This window comes from Phoca vitulina, unplaced genomic scaffold (genome assembly GCF_004348235.1).
Source record: "Phoca vitulina isolate PV1807 unplaced genomic scaffold, GSC_HSeal_1.0 scaffold6, whole genome shotgun sequence".
Classification (NCBI taxonomy): domain Eukaryota; kingdom Metazoa; phylum Chordata; class Mammalia; order Carnivora; family Phocidae; genus Phoca; species Phoca vitulina.
Genome location: NW_022589709.1, coordinates 69,448,240 through 69,471,260, shown reverse-complemented (window position 1 = coordinate 69,471,260; position 23,021 = coordinate 69,448,240). Strand labels below are relative to the sequence as shown.

The following is a 23,021-nucleotide window of genomic DNA, read 5'->3' as shown; positions in this document are numbered from 1 at the left end:
CCTATAAGAAATATGTGAGAGAGATTAAATCATAACAGATTCAGATTGGATTGGAGTAACTGAAGAAGTAAGGTACACCTAATACAGAGACAGTTTTTTAACAGCTGTGCTTGATATAGTTTAGACAGGTTGGGGGAAAATGCACTTAGTAGGAAGATGTAAATAATGCTTTACATCTTGATTAGCTAAGGTGGATTCTGATATGGAAGTATAACTGACAGTTACTAGCTGGCTGAGGGGTTTCCCTTCTCATAGGCTAGTGTTTCTAAAAACCTGTGTGGTAAGGCAGGAAACTACCAGTTTTTATGGGGTACCTGTGCTGGTAATGACAGAAGGAGATTAGTAAAAGCATTGCAGTTCTGTGTGGAGGCTCTGTGTTGCTTATGCTTTTGTTCCCTTCCCTCTTAGGAAGGAGAAGTAGTAGTACTTTGTTTTAAAGAAGGTTGGTAGCAGAATATTTTAACTGTCGTATATGTATTCCGTTTCTGTATCAGTGGTCTGTCCAGAGGTCCATAGCTGTCTTGCTGCTATGAACTATTCTATTCAGAACTCTGGTTTGTCATTTTTTGCACTGCCGTTCACTGATTGGGAGGCCCTTATTCTAAGAACAGAGTAGCAAAAACATGTTCTTTTTACTGCCCTTAAACATCACTTTTGATGTTCTTTCTGAGTATTCCTGATGTCTGTTTTTATTTCACTTGATTCAGTATCCTGAAGTGTTGTCATACGACAGTCTTAGTATTTCTCCATCTGTTGTAGTCACTTGTCTTTTTTAATTAAGACCTGAGACTGGATTAGGAGTATATTTGGGGCCTAGCCTTTCACTAGTTATTTTAGCAAAAGGTGTTAGTAGGAGTTTAGTGACCATTAAGTTCTAGCTCCCATTCTCCCAGTTTCCCATTGAATTCTTTCATTGCCTTTATGTCTTTCCTCTCATGACTCATGGCCACTAATCAGATTTAGAAAATCCTGTGTCAGCAGGAGGAGTGGGTTGAGTGAATAACTTTTTGCCATCTCCATTGGTGTTCCTTTCCATTTGAAATTTGATGATTTTGTAACTCCTATTCTTTTCCTGAGTATAGTACTTTTTATCGTACTTCTGATTATATCTAAATATTATTACCGTAACATTTAAAAAAAATGTAATTGTATGAACTGCAGTATAGTCCTGTGGGTAAATGGAAATAAAAATTAAGAAAATTTATATTTTAGCCCCAGTTCAGCATAAACTCATTTTATCCTGTGCAAGTTTGTGAAAAATGCTGATGAAATCCTCCTCCTCAGGGAAGTTGGGAAGAATAACTAGATATATTTTCAGCCATTACAGTAGATTACAGATGCTAAGTGGTATATTTATGGGACTGGGCAAATGTTGCATGTAATTTGTATTTTTCACACTGTTATAAAATTATATTAATATGATACTGTACCCTAAGGCTAGGTCTATGCTAGACCAACAATTCATTCCTGGGCCCCTGAAGATACTTGTTTGGCCCTGCTGTCTATTTAGCCAAGGTGAGTCCCTCATTAACAAGTATGAAATTGCTCACATCTTCCCAGCCTAAGTGAGTTTTTCATTATTAGGAGCTGAAAAAAGATACAAATTTTGTCAGGTGGATTATTGGGTGGCTTGTATTCAATAGCGTGCTTTCCCTTAGAATAAAATTGGCATAAAGATTGGGAATGCACTGTTCTTTTCATTTAATTTGATAAATTCATTCTTAGTCCAGTATAGGTAGTTTAAAAATGCAGTATTTGTTACCAATGAGTTACCAAAATGAATTTTGTTTTGGAACTAAGTGGGTTATAAATAAATAACAAAAATGTTTTTATAATACTTGAGAACTGAAACTTTTTACAAAGTATAAAATACAAATTTTATTTTTTGGGTCACAATTTGATTTTAAATGTGATAAATAGAGATGAAATGTTTTATTTTTGGTACTTAAAAATAATGTATTAGAATCAAATTATCCCGAATTTCATATTCTCCTGGTCTCTCACACTGGAAACATGAGTTATTTTTATTTTTTCTTTTTTTACCTTTTTATTTTGAAATAATTGTAGAGAAACGCAACTTGTTTTTTACTCCATTTGTTCATACTCAGTCATCATTTATTGCATATCTTTTTCTCACTGTTCTTCCTTGCTTGGATAGTTCCAGATAGGTTGAAATTGATTTTCCCCCCTCTGTTCTTCCTTTTCTTCCCATTCGTCTGTCAGATTAATTCATCAAATGAACACTGCTTAATTCTCTTCCATACAGAAACCTTCATTTTGCCTCCCCTAGACCTCTTTTATGCTCACGAAGTCACACGAATAACACATGAATGCATTCTTATAAAAAATTTAAGCTCTAATGAAGGATATGTAGCAAAATGTGAAAGGCATACACAGATGTAGTGAGTACCTACATTTTGGTGTGCATTCTGTTAGGTCAGATTTGTACATTTACCTTAGTTCTTCCCTTTCACTACCCAGTAAAGTGCTGAAACCCTAGTCTTCTGCCAGAGCCTTGTACTTTATGCCTCTGGCCTGCCTTTCCAGCCATAACTCACTGGTTCTTTTGATATGCCTAGTGTTTTTACTAGTTGACTGCTTGCTTTGTATTTTCTGAATAATTACTTGTTATCTCCTCTTTGCTTTTACTCACTTTTCCCACTACTTGCTTATTTTCTCCTCCTACTTTGTCATTGTCCTTGTTGAAATCCTAATCTTTCAAGGCCTGTCATCACAGTATACAATTTTCTGTACCCTCTCACAGTTAGAAATGGTCTTTGCGTCTTGATTTACACTCTTGTACATTTATCCCATTTCACTTTGTATTTTAGTTATTTTTTGTATTTCATTTAACCGACTATTTTCAAGCTTCTTGAAGACAGAGACCTTGTTACAAATTTCTTGCAGTGCATGGAATGGGCCCTTAAATACTTACTGAATGAGTGAATGATGAATGAATATAGCGAAATGGTTTATGAAGGAGTGATACATATTTTTGTTTTATCTTTTATCAGCACCCACAACACAAGATCAGACCCCAAGTTCTGCTGTTTCAGTTGCCACGCCTACAGTTAGTGTTTCAGCTCCTGCTCCTACAGCCACACCTGTGCAAACTGTTCCCCAGCCGCATCCCCAGACGTTACCTCCTGCTGTTCCTCATTCAGTACCTCAGCCAGCAGCAGCAATACCTGCTTTTCCACCAGTAATGGTACCTCCGTTTCGTGTTCCCCTTCCTGGCATGCCAATTCCACTTCCAGGTAAACCAATAGATTCTAATAGTCCTTTCCAGCTATGTTTTCATATTGTCAGTTAGTTTGTTCTCATGTGTCTGTTGCATTTGAAATTTGCCTTGAATCTCACCTGTTTGAAATGTTTTTTGAAAGATTCATGGCTAACTGCAATATTTTCTCTTCAGTTTTGGTAAATGTCCTTTTTTTGTTGTTGTTTACATGTCTTAAAATTAGAGCCACATTTGAAGTTACACTCATTTTTGGATAATGGCCTCAGTGAATTAAAAATGATCATCTTTTCATGTAACTATGTTCAAATGCAATATCTTTAAAGGATTGAGTCTGTGAAGTTGAGAACTTTACAAGTCATTACTAGCTAATACAAATTGAGTGATTTTATATATTGTGCCCTGTTCTAAGCACCTTACGTGTAATAACTCAGTTTAATTTTTGCAACCATCGTATGAGGTAGGTACACAGACAGGTTAAATTACTTGCCCATGGTCACATAGCTGATAAGTGATGATGTTGGGATATGAGCTGAGCACTCCAGACCCGAATACCATGCTTTTAATAACTGTGCTATACTGGGAAGAAAATGTGAATCACTTAACTGTAAGAAATTCATCTAAAGCAAAACCAGAACTTTTCCTTGTAACATGAAGTGAAGTGAAGTATAATTTGCATCATTTAAGTATTTAAATAGGTATAGTGAGATTGTGGCGTAGAATTTTTCCTGTAGGGATTAAACAGTGATAGTGTCGGGCATCCTAATTTGAATGCTTTTGGCAAACACATTTAACCCTTAATCCATGGTCTGTTCTCCTAGTATTACAGTTTGAAGCTTTTATACCTTAGCTCAAGTTCACAGGGCTAGTGTGTAGCAAAGATGGATAGAATGTAGGCCTCTCGTCTCCCAGTTTCATATTCCTCATGCTATCTATTATTGCTGTTTTATTGTACTAGTTTTTATGTAAGAATAGGGTTGTAGTACAGCTGTTTCTTAGATCTGTACATATTTTAAATATCGCTATTGTTCTAATTGTCTTTTTCCTTGTGACTGCTTGGAAAAGAAGCAGCCACTTAGGTATTGCACCTTAGCAAGAAAGAAACCAAAAATTTTAAGAATTAGGGAGGTTTTTTTCCCCTAAGGAAAACCTTTCGCATATTGTTGATGTAGTGTTAGATAATTAAATACCCAATATGTGATGTTTAAGAAACTCAGATCATTTAAAAGTAAGCAGAAAACCAAAAATGTTTCCTCGTACTAGGGATTATCCTTTTTCTAAATTAAATTTTAAGCCAAGCTGCTGGATAATTGCCTCTGGATATACTTTTGGTAGAAAACCAGGTGATACATGGAGAGTAGGTTGACACTGGTCATAAGCTCTCACAGTCTTGCTCTGCTTTGGGATCAAGGACAGTATTCAGACCATATACTGGATTCTGAATCATCTGAAGGAGCTGGGGTTGTGAATTCTGTAGAGAGAAGATTGAGGCATAGCATGGTGATGTTACCGAAGTATTTGAGAGGTTTTGTAAATGGACTTTTGTTTTGCTTTGGAGGTTCTTAATAGAGACCAGTGGGTGAAAGGTACAGAGTAGCAAAATTCATTTCTATAGACTGTTGAATTTTATCACAATAAAATCCCTTTACTTATAGGTCTGTTTTGATATGGTCTTCTCTGACCCTCACCCATCTTTAAGTTTTAAAACAGATGGTGGTGACCATTTGATCAAGTGAGGTGGTACTTAGGAAGTTTAGTAGTAAAAGGCATTTAATAAATGACAGTCACTAATGTCATTTTGTAGGTCATTTGGAAGAGAGCTTGAGTTGGATAATCTGTAAAATTTTGCCCAAGATGCCAAGATTCCTTAAAGAGTTAATGTTTTATAGAAAATAATAATAATATTTGTTTATATGGTAAGGCATCTTTGATATTATGAATTCATTTTCTCATTTTCCCTTTTAACTCAGTTCTCCAAGGTGCTTTAGTGGGAGGAAAAAAAGGAAAAGACAACTTGTTTTTCTCTTCCCCAAATCTTTTATACACAGCTCTTTTTGTTTCTTTTTATCAGTTTGGCAGTAAGGTAAACAGGAAAGATTTGGATGTGGTTTATCCTGGAGCTTTAAGTTCTCTCTGTAATAGCAGTGTATGGCTCTAATGAGGATGATTAAGGAAAGGATAATCAAATAAGATGAAGGAAAAGAGTGGAAGAATTAAGTCTAAGACTATAAAATCTTACTTGGAATTTTAAGAAACTTATTGACATCAGAACTCTTCAGAATGCTAAATGGAATTTTCTAATTTCCTAGTAGAACATAACTTGAGAATAAAGTTACAGGAAGATTGAATAGATGCTCCCTTTGGATTTTTTTAAATTTTATTTTTTAAATTTGTTTATTAGAGCAAGAGCCAGCACGAGCAGAGGGAGAGGGAGATAGAGAATCCTCAAGCAGACTCCCTGCTGAGTATGGAGCCCGACATGGGGCTCGATCTCACGACTCAGAGATCATGACCTGAGCCAAAATTGGGAGTTGGATGCTTAACCAGCTGAGGCACCCAGACGTCCCAGATGCTCCCTTTAAATAGAGGTTTAAAAATTTGGATGTGTGGCAGTTTTGTGAGTCTTATGTATGTAGTTACCCTCAAAGAAAACCTTAAGTTTATCTTTTTAGCTTGAGAAGAAACACACATGACCTTTCAGTATGGTCTCTTTGTTGTCCGTCAAATATAGGAGTTCTGTGTTGGCCCAGTTGATCCTTAACAATGGCACTTAGGCCTAAATATGAATAGATTTGATTTTCTTCTGTTTCAGTTGAATAGTTAAAATTACCTTTTGGCGGGTGGTTTTGGAGAACATTGTTTGAGGGAAAAAAAGTTCATGTATTCTAAGAATTGAATTTCCAGGGCTGACTTACTAGGTTCAGTGGTCCTGCAGATGGCAGTATTTATACTAATTTAAACCTAATATGTGGTGTAACTTCTTTAACCAAATGAATTTTTCCATTGCTTTCTTTTAACATTAGGGAAAACAGAACCATACATATGACTTAACTCAGCATGCTTTTATGATCCAGTGCTTTTGTTTTAGTTTCAGAGGTAATAGAAAGTTTAGCTCTAATATTCTTTACTTAAAATAGTAAATAAGAAATTAAAGGCATTTTTCAAAAATTGGCAGTATTTTTGTGTGTGTGTGCGTGAACTTAGGTACATTACAAACCCAGGGGTTTAATTTCAGTTTTTAACTCTAAGAGAAATTTCTTTTCCTATACTTTAGTGGGGAAAATAGTATATTATTTTAAATTTTCATTGGTACTAAACTAGGTTTAGTTTTTTCAGCCAAACAAATAGAAATTAAAACTAAGTCCCCCAACTCCTTTTCTTCCTGCGTTCAGCCTTCAGCCTTTTCCTTTAAAAATTTTTTTCTAATTCACACTTAATTTTGGATTTCTTCAATTAATCAGTCTTAGTTTTCCAGCTTTTCCTTTCATTCCCTTTTTATCACCATTGTAATGCATCATGATGAGTCTTCATTCTTCTAAGAACTGTACGTAATTTCCATTCTTTGATACAAGTGCTGCTTCTTTAGTTGGCTTAAATAATAGAGGTTTCTGAACAATCAGCCCATGTAGTCATTAGTGCTACTAAAGGGGCTGTATTTTTCTTCACGTTAGCCTGCTTCCACACTGTTTCAGGCCTGTGACATTCCATAGAGCAGGTCCTAAACATGGATATTTTGTCATTAGTTGAATGCTACCCTTCTTTTCATCTCTGCCCTTTTATTTAAAATATTATTTGCGTTGGAATTTTGAATCCATCTCATACCTTACTTTCTTCCTTTCTCTCGTACCCCTCTTTGTCCTATTTTATTCTTTTTCTCCTTCTGCATGGTTATGCTCCATGCCTCAGCTTCTGCATGTAGTTCCCACTTAGCAGCAGCACAGAGAAAGCGTCTTGTCAGTGTCATGCTGCATCCGCCTTTCACTGGTATCTAAGCAACAGCAGCATGGGTTTGATGTCCTGTGGGAAAATGTCCCACATGAGAACTTGTTATATATTTGTAATGAAGGGGCTTCCTTCATTGAATTTAAACTCTCAAGACTCCTTCAAATATTATCAGAGCTGGTTTGATAAAAAGGTAATTGATGCTATAATTTAGAATTAGTTATCATTGGATTTGGCACCACTTCCCACAAAATGTCAAACAAAAAGAAATTCTACTCCATTCCTGGTCTTTTTCATTGGAAATAGCATTCTAAATTGTAGTGGTAAATTACTTCCCTGAATCCCAGTGGTAGCCGACATACCATGGCAGCTTTCCAACGTATGCTTGCTTATCCATTTTACAGGTGTAGCAATGATGCAAATAGTCAGCTGCCCGTATGTAAAGACAGTCGCTACCACCAAGACCGGTAATTTTTAAAACCATCTTAGTTTGTTTTGTCTGTAAGTTGGCATGGTAGTGAATGTTGTTGTTTATCCTTTTATTTATTTATTTTTGCCCAAGTGAGTGGATTTTTTTATATTTTTCTTTTTAATGAGCAGTATAAATGCAGTTGTCATATTTGGCCAACACTTAATTTTCCCAATTGCCTGTAGTATTAGCTTCTTTGGTTCACAAAAGCAAATAAGGTCAGATCACTTTATATCTTAATTTTTGTAATAAGTGTAAACAACTTCATTCTCATATTCATAACATTTAATTTTATTTTTGATGTGTGTTTTTAAGTTAAATATAAAAAAATCATTTCCATGTGTAAAGTGATGTGATTATGCTTGCATGCTAGTGAGTATATGTGTGTGAATATTTGTGTATATAGTATAAATTTACATTTGAAACCTACTGAAGATAGCTACCTGAAACTTAAATTCCGGAATAGGATATGAGGGTTTTTTTTTTTTTTCAATTTGGATTCGTATATCCTTAATTATTTTTGTATAATGTCAGCTTGTGTAGCTGTCTTGTAAAAAAAATACTAATTTTGGCTTATCTTTTAAAAAACAGAAGAAACTGCCTTTTTTTTTTTTAAGGAAAAGACTAAACTGACAGAGTTAACAGGGACATCTAACTTAATCACTTAGTATATTAACGTGGATTTGATAATAAACTCAGTCATTTACTTTAAAACTGAGAATTTTATTCATACCCTTTTAGGTACCTTAGAACTAGAAAGTAATTTGCCTCAGGAAATATGCTCAGGAAATATGTTTGTTGTCTTGATTTCATTAGAATTTGAGAAATTCTTTATAAAGATATATTTCTCATCACACGTACAGAATGTGTCATGATTTTTATAATTATTGTTAGGACTTCATCATAACTTCAATCCAAATTTTTGACTGTTCTTAAGGTACTTCTTGGGTTGAATATCTGAATCTAATTGAATTTAGATCTTAGAACTAAACCAGGGAAATAGGGTTAATTAATTAAATCACATTTAAATAAGTTGTTTTTGTTCCAACTGGCTCATTCTTTTATTAATATTTAATAGAAAGATATAGCTCATATTTTAAAGTTTCATTTTGCTATACAATTTGATACTTGGACCTAACTTTGTATTATTCTTCTTTTAGGTGTGTTGCCAGGCATGGCCCCTCCTATCGTACCTATGATACACCCCCAGGTTGCTATTGCAGCTTCCCCTGCTACCTTAGCTGGAGCGACGGCAGTTTCTGAGTGGACTGAGTATAAAACAGCGGATGGAAAGACGTATTACTATAATAATAGAACGTTAGAATCAACCTGGGAAAAACCCCAAGAGCTAAAGGAAAAAGGTATAGTTTTAATGACTTGTTGAGACGTAGTAAAAGCTATGATACAATAAATAGAATGCTATTTGAAATTCTGAGTTAATTCCTTTTTTAACACATTTGAAGGATTTACTAATTCTATAGTTGTTGGATTATTTGTATCAAATTGATAAATACGTATGTATTTAAAAAGCCAGTTCCACTTACATATTTGTCCATGATTTTTCCATCTGGAGAAATTAAATTACACATCTGTACACATATATTTTTGTGTTAGGAATTGCATAATTATTCTCCTGTGTAATTACTGAGATTGATAGTACTCTCAGGAAGAGATGTCTGTATTGCATCTGTTCTAAAGAAAGAAATGTAGGCCCTTGGAGTCTTGGATGAAGAAAACTCATAATTTTCTGTATCACAAGTTCCTGTTTCTAAGTATCGTAGTATCTTGTCCCTTTGAGCAAAATGAATCATTGCTACAAAGGATACGTGAGTGACTTGAAAGACTATGTCCCTCTGCAGTCAGTGATTTCTTTTCTAGTGACAGTTTTCTGATGGTATAGCAGGGTATTTGAAGTTGACCAGTACGTTATATTGAAATTGATGATACAAAGAAGAACATTTTATCTTTGTGGTTAGTAACTTCTAGTTACGGAATGTCTTAATTGCTTAGTATTTGAACGTTCTTGGAAAATTACACCAAAGACCATTGAGTGACATTGTCTTAACTTTGTAATAGAAAAATTAGAGGAGAAGATTAAAGAGCCAATTAAAGAACCTTCTGAAGAACCTCTTCCAATGGAGACGGAGGAGGAGGACCCTAAAGAAGAGCCAATAAAGGAGATAAAGGAGGTAAAGGGCCATGACCTGTTAACCTGGGAGCCAGCATTAATTGCTGGGTACAATTTACTTGTAATTGAAAACCCATCTGATACAGTTTTAGATAATTGTCCTTAGTCTGATTTCTGAAATTTTGGGGTTCTTTGAAGTTTGTAATTCAGTTTTTCCTGTGAAAGTTTCATTAAATTACTTCTTACAGTAAACCAAGGCCCCTAGAAAGAAAGGGCCTTGGACCAGGGCATCCAATCCCAACCTCCTGATTTATAGACTGGCACATGGTAAAAATTATAAGTACAATTTTATATTTGGGGGATGTTTTATCTGTCTTCTCCTGGCATGGAATGATCTCTATAGAGCACTAAAAGAGCTCTGCTTTTTGGAAGCTTTCTTTATTCAGTGAGGGACTAATGGTAGTCATGTTTTATTAGTAAGGAAGTTAGCAGGAGAAAGAAATAACCTTAAATGAAGAGGTCTCATCTGATTTTCTATCCTAAGTTCTCCATTTCTGCTCCTAAGCAGATGGTTAGTGAGTCTGTAAGATAGGACCATCTGCTGTTGCTGGGGTCTGCTGTTGTAGAATTCAGCTCTGTCTAGGGAGCAAGGATTGAGAACTTTCTTAGCAATTCCTACTCAGTGTCCTCACTATGCTAGTAACAGACCTTATGTTGGTTGCACTTTGAGGTGTTCACAGTTTTACTTGTATTTGTGTAAGATTCAGGTATAGTGTTATGATACTAATGAAATGGGAGTAACATCATTTCCCATAGGAGCCCAAAGAGGAGGAGATGACTGAAGAAGAAAAGGCTGCCCAGAAGGCAAAGCCAGTAGCTACTACCCCTATTCCTGGTACTCCATGGTATGTACTTGGCTCAGTTAGTGAGTTACTTTATTTCATTCTTGTTTGCTTATTTATTGCTGTATTTGATTGTTACATGGTTTATCATATTAGAAAGAAAAGGTGCTTTAAAAAAATACATGCTAAGTAGGTGTTTTTATCTAATGAGTGAATATTTTGGTTTGTATTTCTTAAAACTCAATTGCTACATTGTCTTTCTCCTTTCATGGTACTGTCCATTAATGTTTATTGTACATAATTATAGACTTGAACTGCTGTGAGATCCTGAATTTCCTTTTTACTGAAATTTTAAAAGTTAATTTTGTACATATGCCCACATACATGATTATATTTATAGAACTGTATAAAGTCTCTATTTAAGTTTATTTTTTTATTAAGTCTTCATTTACTTAATTTATTTCTTTTCTTCTCTGGTTTGGTTTTCCCTTTTCTTCTTCTCCCTGTGTCAGTGCTCTCTCCTATTCCTGCTCCAGCCCATGTGATCCGTATACAGTCCACATATTGCAGGGAGTTCTTCCTTACATCTTGTGATCTATTGGTTTCCCTTCATTGTGTTTTCATTGCTTTTTCCTTTCTGTTTTTGTTATTTAAAAAATAAATATGTTACATGGAGACTCAGTCTGAATGTTATTGTTGCATCCCCTTGGTATTGTTTCAGTCTCCTGTTCCTGAATTTCTTGCAAACTAGCAAGTATATGTAGAGACCTGATCAGATTCACATGTGATCTTTTTGGCAAGACTAGTTCAGAAGTGGATGTTTGGCAGTGTCTGGAGACATTTTTGGTTGTCATAACTTGGAAGGGATTAATAGCGTGTAGCCTCTAGTTGTTAGAGGGCAGGGATGCTCCTAAATATCCTACCAGGTACAGGGGAGCTCCCTACAAGAATTAATTATTTGGCCCAAAATGTCAGTAGTGCTGAGGTTTTCACAAGAATGAGTTGGTTTGAGTAATACAAATTCATAGATTTAAATACATTTTCTTTGCTTCCATCTGTTATTATCATTACTGAAGTTCAGTTGTTTCATCTTGGGCTGGGTGAAGCCTCTTAAGGTTGACTGGGGTTTTTTGTTGCAACCCTGTCTTTGATACCTTTCTTGTTTTCTACTCTGACAAAGATGTTCCTGGCTTTCTCATGTATTTCCTGTCTCAGACCTAGATTTGGCCATTTTGCTTTTTGTGGGACGTGGCATTTATAGGATCTAGGGATAGTTGTTATTACTGAATTAAGTCATTATTTTTAGACCTCTTTGGTAGACACAGATTGAAGATGCACACATTTAAAGATACATCATGTGTTCATATTACTTGCAGTTCAGATTTACAAGGTTTTTACTGAACCTCATTATCTATTTTAATTCAGCATCCCCTTTCCTGCTCAAAATCTTTTGCTGAGTGATAGCAACATAATTACTCATTTGCTTTTCTCACACACAAGTCACAGAATTATAGTACCAGCACTGTCACTAACAGTGTGATACTGAAGATACTTTTTAACCTTTATTATCCTCCCCCCCCCCCCTTTTTTTTTTTTTTATTTTCAGGGTATGTCACTCCAGGGATTTGTAGTCAAATACTATGTTTTAAAGGCATTTGGAATAATTGTATTCTGTATATTTCATTCCACCAACTTGATACATAGCCTCATTTTAAAAAATAAGTAAGCAAAATATTTACCTGGATCCAAAATCAAAGTTATGGAAACAGTCTATTTAAAGAATATGTTCCTAGGTTGTGGTTTCTGAGTTTGAGTTTTGTACATGAAAAGCTGGTAATTACCTCCAAACCCCACCAGTCTGAAGCTTTGTGGACCCTCATCAGTTTTCAGGTTTGAGTCTGTCCCCAGATTAGTGGAATTTCTTTTGGAATTTGTTTAATTATTGCTTCTCTTTATCTGTTTGTTTTTCCTTTTCTGGAACATTTGTTATTTGCATGTCAAGTCTCTCTTTTTTTTTTTTTTTTTTTTTTAATATTTTTTATTTATTCATCAGAGAGAGAGAGAGAGCACAAGCAGGGGGGAGGAGCAGAGGGAGAGGGAGAAGCAGGCTTCCCGCTGAGCAGGGAGCCCGATGCCGGGCTCGATCCCAGGACCCCGGGATCATGACCTGAGCCGAAGGCAGACACTTAACCACTGAGCCACCCAGGTGCCCCTGCATGTCAAGTCTCTTATATTTATCACCCTCTAAACCTCTCTTTCTGTATATTTTATATCTATGGTTTTTGTGTCCTGCTTTCATTTATTTTCTCATTAATCTGATATTATTAGAAAAGAATATGTGAATCCATAGAAACATACAATATGAAAGAATTATATGGAGGAAAAAATTAAAGAATTCCACTTTCCCCAAGCCTCATTAATGAAAGTTTGGTTACATATGCCTTCTGGACCCTTTGTTGTTTTGTGTACACGTGTACAGAGTTGTATGTGTGGTGTGCATGCATCTTAAAGTGTCTCAAAAACTGTATTCGTCAGTGGTTTTTACTAAATATGTCTCAAATTTTGCTATTTTTGTAAATATAAATCTATGTGATAGCATAGTTTTCTGTAAATGCAGAGTTTTTCTATAAGTGGATGATGAGGTTGTCCTCCCATCCCCCCCACATTAACAAAAGTTGCTGTTGCTGTTTGGAACATCCTTGTACATATTTCTTTGTGAACACATGCAAGTATTTCTGTTGGATTAATTCCTAGAGGTGAAATTGAATCAAGTGATACTGTTATTTAATATTTCCGTAGATAATGCTAGGTTGACCTCAGAAAGGTTTTGGCGCGGGGCGGGGTGGGGCAGGCTGGACTGTGCCAGTTAATATTCCCAGCAGTAGCCTCAGTACCAGTTTTCTCTCCCTCTTACCAGTGTGGCATATTCTATTTAAATCCTTGGTAACCTTTTGAGAAAAAGATTCCCATTACGTGTTTTCAGAATGCTGGTGTAATTCAGTTTATTTCATGTTCATTGGCTGTGGATTGCTTCCTTCACAGTTTCCCTCATCTTTTTTATGGACTTGTCTTTTTCTTAATGATAGGAGAGAGTTTTTTTTTTTTTTTAAGATTTTATTTATTTGAGAGGGAGATAGCTCGGGGAGGGGGTAGGGAGAGGGATAAGTAGACTCCCTCTTGAGTGTGGAGCCAGATGCAGGGCTCGATCCCACGACCCTGAGATCATGATTTGAGCTGAATTTAGGTGCTTAACCTACTGAGCCACCCAGGTGCCCCCAGAAGAGACCTTTTTATGCATGCTATTAACCACTTTGATTTTTTACATACATTATACTTTCTCCCTACCTGTTGATTATTGTTTTGATGTCTTGTCGCCCATAAATTTTGTATTTCAATGAGATCAAATTTATTGATCTTTTATTTATAGCTTCTAGGTTCTGGGTATTTCTTAGGGACTGTCCCTCACCCCCCAGTGCAACTATATGTTCCTGGTGCTTTTATAGTCCATGTGAATATACATGTAAGATAACTGCTTGTGTAAATTATTTTCCAGGTTCTGTCAGAGAAAAATGTGTTGTCAGTAGAACTTTAATTCCTTAATTTTTTTCTATTTCTCGTAAAATGGGTAAATGCTAACTTTAAGCAAAACAAATTACTTGGGGTGGCTGGCTGGTACATTCGGTGGAGCATGTCACTCTAGATCTCGGGGTTATAAGTTTCAGCCCCGTGTTGGGTGTAGAGATTACTTAGAAAAAAAAAGAGAAAGGAGGCACAACAAATTTCTTAGCTAATAAGCAGGCTATGCCACTTCATTTGGATAATCAGATTTTTATTAGTGTTTCTATCTCCTCATAGCTTTAAATGTTGTTCTTGAAGTAACTGTTTCTTTAGAGTTAAGAAGCTGAGTGTAAAACATGAAGTTTCATATTTTCCTTACCAATATTGGGATTTTTTTTTCCTGGTATTTTACAGCATTAGTTTGACTCTTTAAAATAAAGAGAGATCAAAATTAGAAGCATTTTTTATTCCTTAGGATCAGTAAACTTCAGTTTCTTGTCTAAGAGAGTTTTTAATGTTTTGAGAAAAGTTTTAAAGGTTATGGACTGGGACACCTGGTGGCTCAGTCGGTTAAACGTCTGCCTTCGGCTCAGGTCATGATCCTGGGGCCCTGGGATCGAGTCCCGCATCAGGCTCCCTGCTGCTCCCCCTGCTTGTGCTCTCTCTCTCTTTGACAAATAAATAAAGTAAATCTTTAAAAAAAATAAAGGTTATGGACTAATTGTGGTTTTTCCATTGCTTACTGAGATTGCATCCTAGAGCTTTAGCTTGCAGTTACTTTTACAGTGTCCTGCAGAGTGCACAGTGAGGGCTGCCTGTATTTGCCGTGCTTTCCTTGTGTATACTCTTTATTGGCTTTTAACTTAGGAAAATTGATCTTTCAAGTTTTACTCACTTTTGCATATACTGAGAATGGCACAGGACCACTAGTTAATTAGCTCTCGTGTTTCTGTAGGTTTTTGTTGTTGTTTCCAGAGCTTTTTGCTCCAGTATTTTATTATGAAAAAGTTGAAACCTATAGAAATGTTGAAAGAACGTTTTCTAGAACAGTGAGCACCATATACTGACCTAGCTTCTACAATTAACATTTTATTCTATTTGCGTTATTTATTTACCATCTCTCAGTGCATCTGCCAATAATTTTTTTGATAGGTTAAAAGTTGCACATATTAGTACACTTCATCCCTAAACATTTTCTCATGCATACATGCATATTAGCACAGGGCAGTTTTTTTTTTTTTTTTTTAAGATTTTATTTATTTATTAGTGAGAGAGAGTGAGCAGAGAGGGAATGGGACAAGCAGGCTCTGCTGAGGGCTCGATGTAGGGCTCGATCCCATGACGTGTGAAATCATGACCTGAACTGAAATCAAGAGTCAGATACTCAACGGACTGAGCCACCCAGGTGCCCCAGCACAGGGCAGTTTTTTGGTACAAGAATTCTTTGTTCATAATTTTTCTGTTAGTTCTGAAATGTCCTGACAGCTTCTCACTCCACATTTATCGTTAGGACTGATGGAGTATATTAGCACACTTTGGTGTTTTGAAGCCCGCATGAATTAGTAAAATAGCATCTCTTTCCTAAAGTAGTTACTGTTGTTAATAATTAAATAGTGTTTTAGAAACTGGCATAGAAAATTTAGGGTCATTTTTTTTCCCCCCGCAGTAAAGTTAAACATCTGTCAAGATGACTTAAGTATCTCAGGATTGTTCTTTTTTTAATTTTTTTTTTTAAGATTTTATTTTTAATCTCTACACCCAATGTGAGGCTTTAACTCACAACGCCAAGATCGAGTCACATGCTCTCCCAACTGAGCCAGCCATGTACCCCTCTCAGGATTATTCTGATGGAACATAGTATATAACATATGTTTACCCCACACCTGCTTTTATTTATTTATGTTTATAAAGATGTATTTATTTGAGAGTGAGAGAGAGAGTGCATGAGCATGAGCAACAGGGGCAATGGGAGAGGGAGAGAGATTCCCCAGCACACTCCGTGCTGAGCACTGAGCGGGACGTGGGGCTCGATCTCGCCACCCTGAGATCACAACCTGAGCTGAAACTAAGAGTCAGGACACTTAACTGACTGTGCCACCCAGGGGCCCCCACACCTGCGCTTAAAATTAATTGTAAAGAGAGGTCCAAAGTAGAAGTGTTTTGTTTTCCCGACGATCACTGAGCCTTGGTTTTTTGTTGGATTCCATGACAAAAAAACCGCATCTAGTCCCATTTCCATAAAAGATTTTGATTTAGTAGTACATTATACATTTTCTCACTTTTAAAAAAAGATTTTATTTTTAAGTAATATCTACACCCAGCGTAGGCCTCAAACTTAGAACCCCGAGATCAAGAGTTGCATGCTTTTCCGACTGAGCCAGACAGGAGCCCCCGTTTTCTCATTTTTTTGTGTTACTTAAGTAAAATTGAAGAATGATGAGCAGAAATATTTGAACTTCATTTCCACAATCAAAATAAACATTTCCGGTAACCCTGAAAGTTTTCTTGTGTCCCTTTGTTATGCATCCCTCCTTCTAATCCCATCCCTAAGGATCCTTCTCCTTTCTGTTATTTTATTTTTTTTATTTTTTTATTTTTTTAAAGATTTTATTTATTTATCTGACAGAGAGAGAGGGAGAACAAGTAGGCAGAGAGACAGGCAGAGGGAGAGGGAGAAGCAGGCTCCCCGCTGAGCAGGGAGCCCGATGCGGGGCTCGATCCCAGGACCCTGGGATCATGACCTGAGCCGAAGGCAGCCGCTTAACCGGCTGAGCCACCCAGGCGCCCCTCCTTTCTGTTATTTTAGATTACTTTGTATTTTCTAGAATGTTATGTCAAGAATCATATATACTTTTTTGTCTAGCTGCTTTTTAAAAATATGACAAGTATATTGAGATGATTCACAGAGTTGTGCAGGCATTACCATATTCAGTTTTAGAACATTTTCATTAGCCATTTTCATTCCCATTCCCCCCCCTTATCCCCCCACGCCCCAGAACTTTAAGAATGTTGTTTTACTTTGTTCTTGCCTCTATGGTTTCTGGTAAGAAATCCAACGTCATTGGACTTGTTCCCCCGTTTGTGGTGTGGCATATTTAGAAACCGGCGTAGAAAATTTAGGTTAGGTTTTTTTTTTTTTTTAAGTAAAGTTAAACATCTACGTAAGTGACATTTATGTAAGGCATTTGATATAGTCCCTTAGGTTTCCTGAAAGCCTCTTGATTCTTTTTTTCCTCTCTTTATTCTTCAGGTGGGATAATTACTGATGTACTTTTAGTTCACTGATAATTCCCTGTCATCTCCGTTCTGTTCTTGAGCCAATCTAAAGAAATTTAATTTCAGTTGTGTATTTTTCTTCTTCTCTTTTTAATTTTTTAATTTAATTTTTAATTTTTAATTTTTTTAAAGGTTTTATTTATTTATTTGACAGAGAGAGACACAGCGAGAGAAGGAACACAAGCAGGGGCAGTGGGGGAGGGAGAAGCAGGCTTCCCGCTGAGCAGGAAGCCTGAAGCGGGGCTCGATCCTAGGACCCTGGGATCATGACCTGAGCCGAAGGCAGACACTTAACGACTGAGCCACCCAGGCGCCCCTTAATTTTATTTTAATGTATGATACTGTTTCAGGTGTACAATATAGTGATTCAGCACGTCCATACATTACCCGGTGCTTGTGACAAATGTACTCCTTAATCCCGATCCCCCTACCCACCTCCCCTCTGGTAACCATCAGTTTGCTCTCTGTAGTTAAGAGTTGTTTCTTGGCTTGTCTCCTTTTTTTTTTTTTTCCTTTGCTTCAGTTGTGTGTTTTTCATCTAAAGAGTTTGGTTTTGTTTTTTTGCAGCTTCTGTTTCTCTAATGAGAACTATGTTTTCATTTCAAATTTTTTTTTCTTCGTCTCATGAACTCTAGTTATAATTGCTGCCTTAAAGTCTTCGATTTTCTCAACAATAGAGGTTTTATCTGATATTTTCAACATCTAGATCAGCTTGGCTTGGCAGCTGTTGTTGAACTTGTCATTATCTTGCCATAAGTACCTGGTTTCTATTGGGAGTTTTCACTGCCTGTGCTGCCACCATCATGTACCAGGTGACTGGTGGCCTTTAGGGCAGAGGTGTAAGGGAGGAAAAACGGGAAATTTACACCCTCGCAATTGCTGCTGTAAATATTAACTCTCTTCCATACTTATATTTATTTTTAAAAAACTGTATACAGTCCTTACATTCTCGTTTTTTCTATTTTGTCTGAATTTCTTGTAATGAACAGGAACAATGAGCTCTAGTGGGCTCTGGTGTTATAGTGCAATCAATATTTCTTATTTTTTATACCAGATATAGTAAGATATTAAAGACTTCATAGCAGGTTGCATTTGAGTAAGTAAAATTCTGATTTGGTAAGAAATACTAAGAAGTATTACATAATAGGTATTGTGCTGTGATCTTTTCTTTAGTTTTAGAACTGCTAAATAGCATTCTTATTTGTTGCCATTGAATTCATCCTTTGTGATAGGTTAAAATATAACACTCTCAGACTGAGCCAGCTACACCAAGTTCTTGAGCACTCTAACCACTGATTATGAATTACTTTGCTTTTCTTGGTTTTTCTCCATTAAAATATTGAACTGCTGTTCTAATCTTAGCCACTCAGCTCTCTCCTCCAGAAATTGTATTTGGCTCTGTAACTATTATTAAATACGAAGGTGTCCTCACCACCCCTCCACCTCTCCTTTAGGCAGGATGTCAGTAAAAGACTTACCTATCAAATATGTTCCATAACAGAAGAAACTGATATTTGAATCAATTCGTAGGTGTGTTGTTTGGACTGGTGATGAGCGGGTCTTCTTTTATAATCCTACCACCCGTCTTTCTATGTGGGACCGACCTGATGATCTGATTGGAAGGGCAGATGTTGACAAAATTATTCAGGAGCCTCCTCATAAAAAAGGAATGGAAGAAGTGAAGAAACTAAGTAAGTTTTAAATTAGGAATTTATCCTCTAATTTTATTATTATTTTAATATTTTTACAGAAAATTTGAGGCCACTTAGGAAGAAGACTTGCTGTTTTCAAGGAATATAAGAAATTGAGAAATGGGAAATAGACCGTTATGCTAGTTTGAGTTCAGTAGTAGAGATATTAAAAATTAGAAAGTTTGGGCAATTATTTCTTTGTAAAATATTTACATGTATATTTTTTTTAACTTACTGTCCTTGTCAAGATTTTTAGTTAGTCCAGGTTATGTTGGTTCTGCTTAACATTTGCTCTGTGCTTACTTAAAATATTAAAACACTCCTCAGTGAGTCTCTCAGCACTTTTTATAACTAGTAATATATTTTTTGAATAATCAGAACTATACAGAGTATTTTAAAAATATTGTTTACTAAGTTTTTACAAAATACAAAATTTTGTAAAGTTATAAAAGCTTACTCTTTTAAAGATTTATTTATATTAGAGACAGAGAGAGTGTGTATGCAGTGGTGGTGGGGGGTGGCGGTGGGAGGGGCAGAGAGAGAAGGAGAAAGAGAATCCCAAGCAGATTCCCCATTGAGTGCAGAGCCCAACACAGGGCTCAGTCTCATGACCCCAAGTCATGACCTGAGCTGAAATCAAGAGTTGGACGCTTAACTGACTGTGCCACCTGGTCGCCCCAAAAGCGTACTCTTTTCAAGTAGATGAAATTTAGGGAATAAAAGCCTTATTCCTGACAATAGAGAGACAGACTTTATTAAGAGATTATCTTTTGGGGCGCCTGGGTGGCTCAGATGGTTAAGCATCTGCCTTCGGCTCGGGTCGTGATCCCAGGGTCCTGGGATCGAGCCCCACGTCCGGCTCCTGGCTCAGCAGGGAGCCTGCTTCTTTCTCTGCCTCTCCCCCTGCTCGTGCTCTCTCTCTCTCTCTCTGTATCCCTGTGTCTCGAGTGAATAAATAAAATCTTTAAAAAAAAAAAAAAAATTATCTTTTAAGGTACCTTGTGTTCAGACAGCATTTCAGTAGATATAATGGACACATATTTTTACATAATTTTTATTGCATATTTTTTATTGGTAATTTGCCCTCATATTGAGATGATTGTGTTTTTATAGAACCCCCCCCGTGTGCTGTAGCAGCATAAATGAATCACCTAATACTTCCAATGAAATCAATCCAAATATATGTCCTAATAATTGAGCAGTCTTTATGGGTTATATATATGTGGTGCTACATTTTTTGCTTGTAAGTCATTTGCAAATCAGTGAAACTTTGCCTGCTTAGTGGTAAAGTCACTAGGCACCATTTTTTCCCTTCAGCAGTATCTGTTTTATAGCTGTGATATTGATGATACTTTATAATCCTAGTATTGAATTATGCCAAGGAGGTATGAGATTTGCTTTTGTTTTTATGACTGTTTTCAAATATTCAATTCAGTTATTTGATAAATACATGTCTCATGAATAAACATTTCAAAGTGAATTGGAAATTTAAAGGGAAGATTAATTTAGGAAGTTTAGAATTGTTTAATATTTTATAAAGGAGAGAGTATTATGGGATGGGTATTTTATATAAACAGTACCTTTTTAAAAAGAAAATATTGTGTAATATGTGCATGTAACTATTCATAATAATATTTGATATATTTTTGCCAGGACACCCGACCCCCACAATGCTGTCCATCCAAAAATGGCAATTCTCTATGAGTGCAAGTGAGTAAACTATAGATTGTAGTTACCTTTTTTTTTTTTTTAAGATTTTACTTATTTATTTGGGAGAGAGGGAGAGATAGCATGAATGGGGAGGAGAGGGAGAAGCAGGCACCCCACTGAGCAGGGAGCCCAATGCAGGGCTCATTCCCAGGACCCTGGGATCATGACCTGAGCCAAAGGCAGATGCTTAACTACTGACTGAGCCACCCAGGTGCCCATGTAGCTACTTTTTAATACTATTAAAGCAAGTGTTCTGGTAGTTGCTAGAAGGATTCAGACTTAAATGTTTAAATTGTTGCTTGCTGAATTTTATTCTGACAAGGTTTAATTAAATTTGATCTTACAGTTAAAGAAGAACAAGAATTAATGGAAGAACTTAATGAAGATGAACCTGTTAAAGCCAAAAAACGGAAGTAAGTAATACTTATAGTTCATGTAATTCCGGTAGATTATAATACTATTTTAAAAGTTATTAGGTCCCAGTCAGTTTGTGGTCGGGACAGGTAATGTGTATTTTAGGAGACAGAAGTCTTGATTTCCTAAGGCCTAATATTAGAAAGCTTTTCTTTAGAATGTAGAAATGGTGTCCCTTCTGTTGCTAGATGTGCAGAATACTTGATTACTTCAATACTTGATTACTTAAAAAAGTATTATAAAGCCAAGTGACATTTTAGGAATTAGATGATAAATTATTTTCAGACATTCATTAAGCCTGAATTTTATAAAAAAATGAATTTCCTCCTTAATATAGACCCCAACAGACACCATTCCAGAAATTTCGTAAATATAGACACACAGACTTCTCTCTCTTTTTATGTACTTGTCACTTAGCCAGTCCTTGAGTCTGTGTCATTACTACCTGGTGAAGAGGGAACCTGTGAGCTTAGAAAATGCTTTGGGAGAAAGAGATTGCCATAAGCAGGAGCATTAGTTTGGCCAGTGCTCTGTAATTGGGTAAAATATGAATGTTTCTAATTATGGGGGATGAAAGGCTTGGGTAGACGGTATTTGTGTGTGGGTGGGGGAGGAATGGGACCATTATTTAGCAGCAAAAAGGAAAGTTTGACGACATTATTAGGAACTGGATGAACCGTAGTCCTTATCTAAAAAGGACAGATTGAATGCAGCCAAATTATGGCAAAGAAATCAGTAAGACAGCCCCTCGGAAGGGTGGTTGTTTTTAAAAAATCGTTAACAACAATGTTAAATTAAGATATTAAAGAGAGTCACTCATAATCAACCGAAGTAACATAGCTGTTTTCATTTTTGCAGTTGACTTTTTAGTTCTTGACCAAATATGTAAATATTAGTTGTAATCAACTGATTTTGAGTCCTTAAATAAAATGTAGAATAAGACATTTGTTTTCTTAATAGTTATAAATGACTGTATTCATTCTGTTTATATAACCATAATTTTGGATGTTCCTACAATGTTAAACTTTTAGGTTGTTTTTAATTGTTTGTTCTTATAGACAACTCTGTAAGGTTTTTAACTGCTTTTATCAGGAGAATGTCAAAGAAGTCCTTTATGTGGATTGCCCGAGCTTCTCTATTTAGGTACAAAGTTAAAAGCCTATTTTTCCTGGCTTAGTTTTTCTTTATTTCTTTTATTGAGATAGATAGTGATAGTTTGTATTGTGACATTTCCATTTAGTGTAATTCTATAAAGGTTATTTGTTTTCATTAGTTATATTTCTTGGATGTCTTTTAATTCTTTATTTAAATAGTTCTTAAATAAATTATAAGAGGGTATATTGTTTGGCAAATTACTTTTACCTGTTTGTTTTGTGCATATCTTAGGTCACAGACTATCTCGCTAAGTTCCTGCAGGTCACGGACTATGTCTTCTATTTCTTTTGATGCATTCTCTAAGTTGCTAATTACCTCTCACTTAACATGTATTTGTGGGTTAGCCTTAGTTCCATTTAAATCTGCTGGGCTACCTTCACTTCCCTATATAGCATGCTTTTGAAATTGATGATGTTTTGTTTTCCTGATTCCCTTAAGTTTGTGTAGGGAATATGAACCAATTTTACTTTTATACTTAGCAGATCATATTTAAGAAGGAAGATCTGCTCAAACACACCCGAATATTATTGAATTACTTACTGTTTTGGATTATTCACATGAACGGGCCTTCTTCATAGTGCAGATGTTTGAGAGGTGA

At 36.0% G+C, this 23,021-nt stretch overlaps 1 protein-coding gene across 5 annotated transcripts in view; it reads left to right on the top strand.

Annotated features, from left to right (window-relative positions):
- TCERG1 (transcription elongation regulator 1) overlaps positions 1–23,021 on the top strand; it is a 62,182-nt gene that overhangs the window by 11,694 nt on the left and 27,467 nt on the right. For 2 of the 5 annotated variants that reach the window (XR_004299412.1, XM_032404436.1), the window contains exons 5-13: positions 3,015–3,257; positions 7,585–7,647; positions 8,810–9,010; positions 9,726–9,838; positions 10,594–10,682; positions 18,984–19,144; positions 20,798–20,854; positions 21,201–21,267; positions 22,361–22,411. Coding sequence is in view for 4 of the 5 variants with exons in the window: in XM_032404436.1 (XP_032260327.1) it covers positions 3,015–3,257; positions 7,585–7,647; positions 8,810–9,010; positions 9,726–9,838; positions 10,594–10,682; positions 18,984–19,144; positions 20,798–20,854; positions 21,201–21,267; positions 22,361–22,411 (1,045 nt within the window). In the remaining variant the exon portion in view is untranslated. The remainder of the gene's footprint in view (positions 1–3,014; positions 3,258–7,584; positions 7,648–8,809; positions 9,011–9,725; positions 9,839–10,593; positions 10,683–18,983; positions 19,145–20,797; positions 20,855–21,200; positions 21,268–22,360; positions 22,412–23,021) is intronic. The other 3 variants (XM_032404438.1, XM_032404437.1, XM_032404439.1) reach the window with 3 other exon arrangements.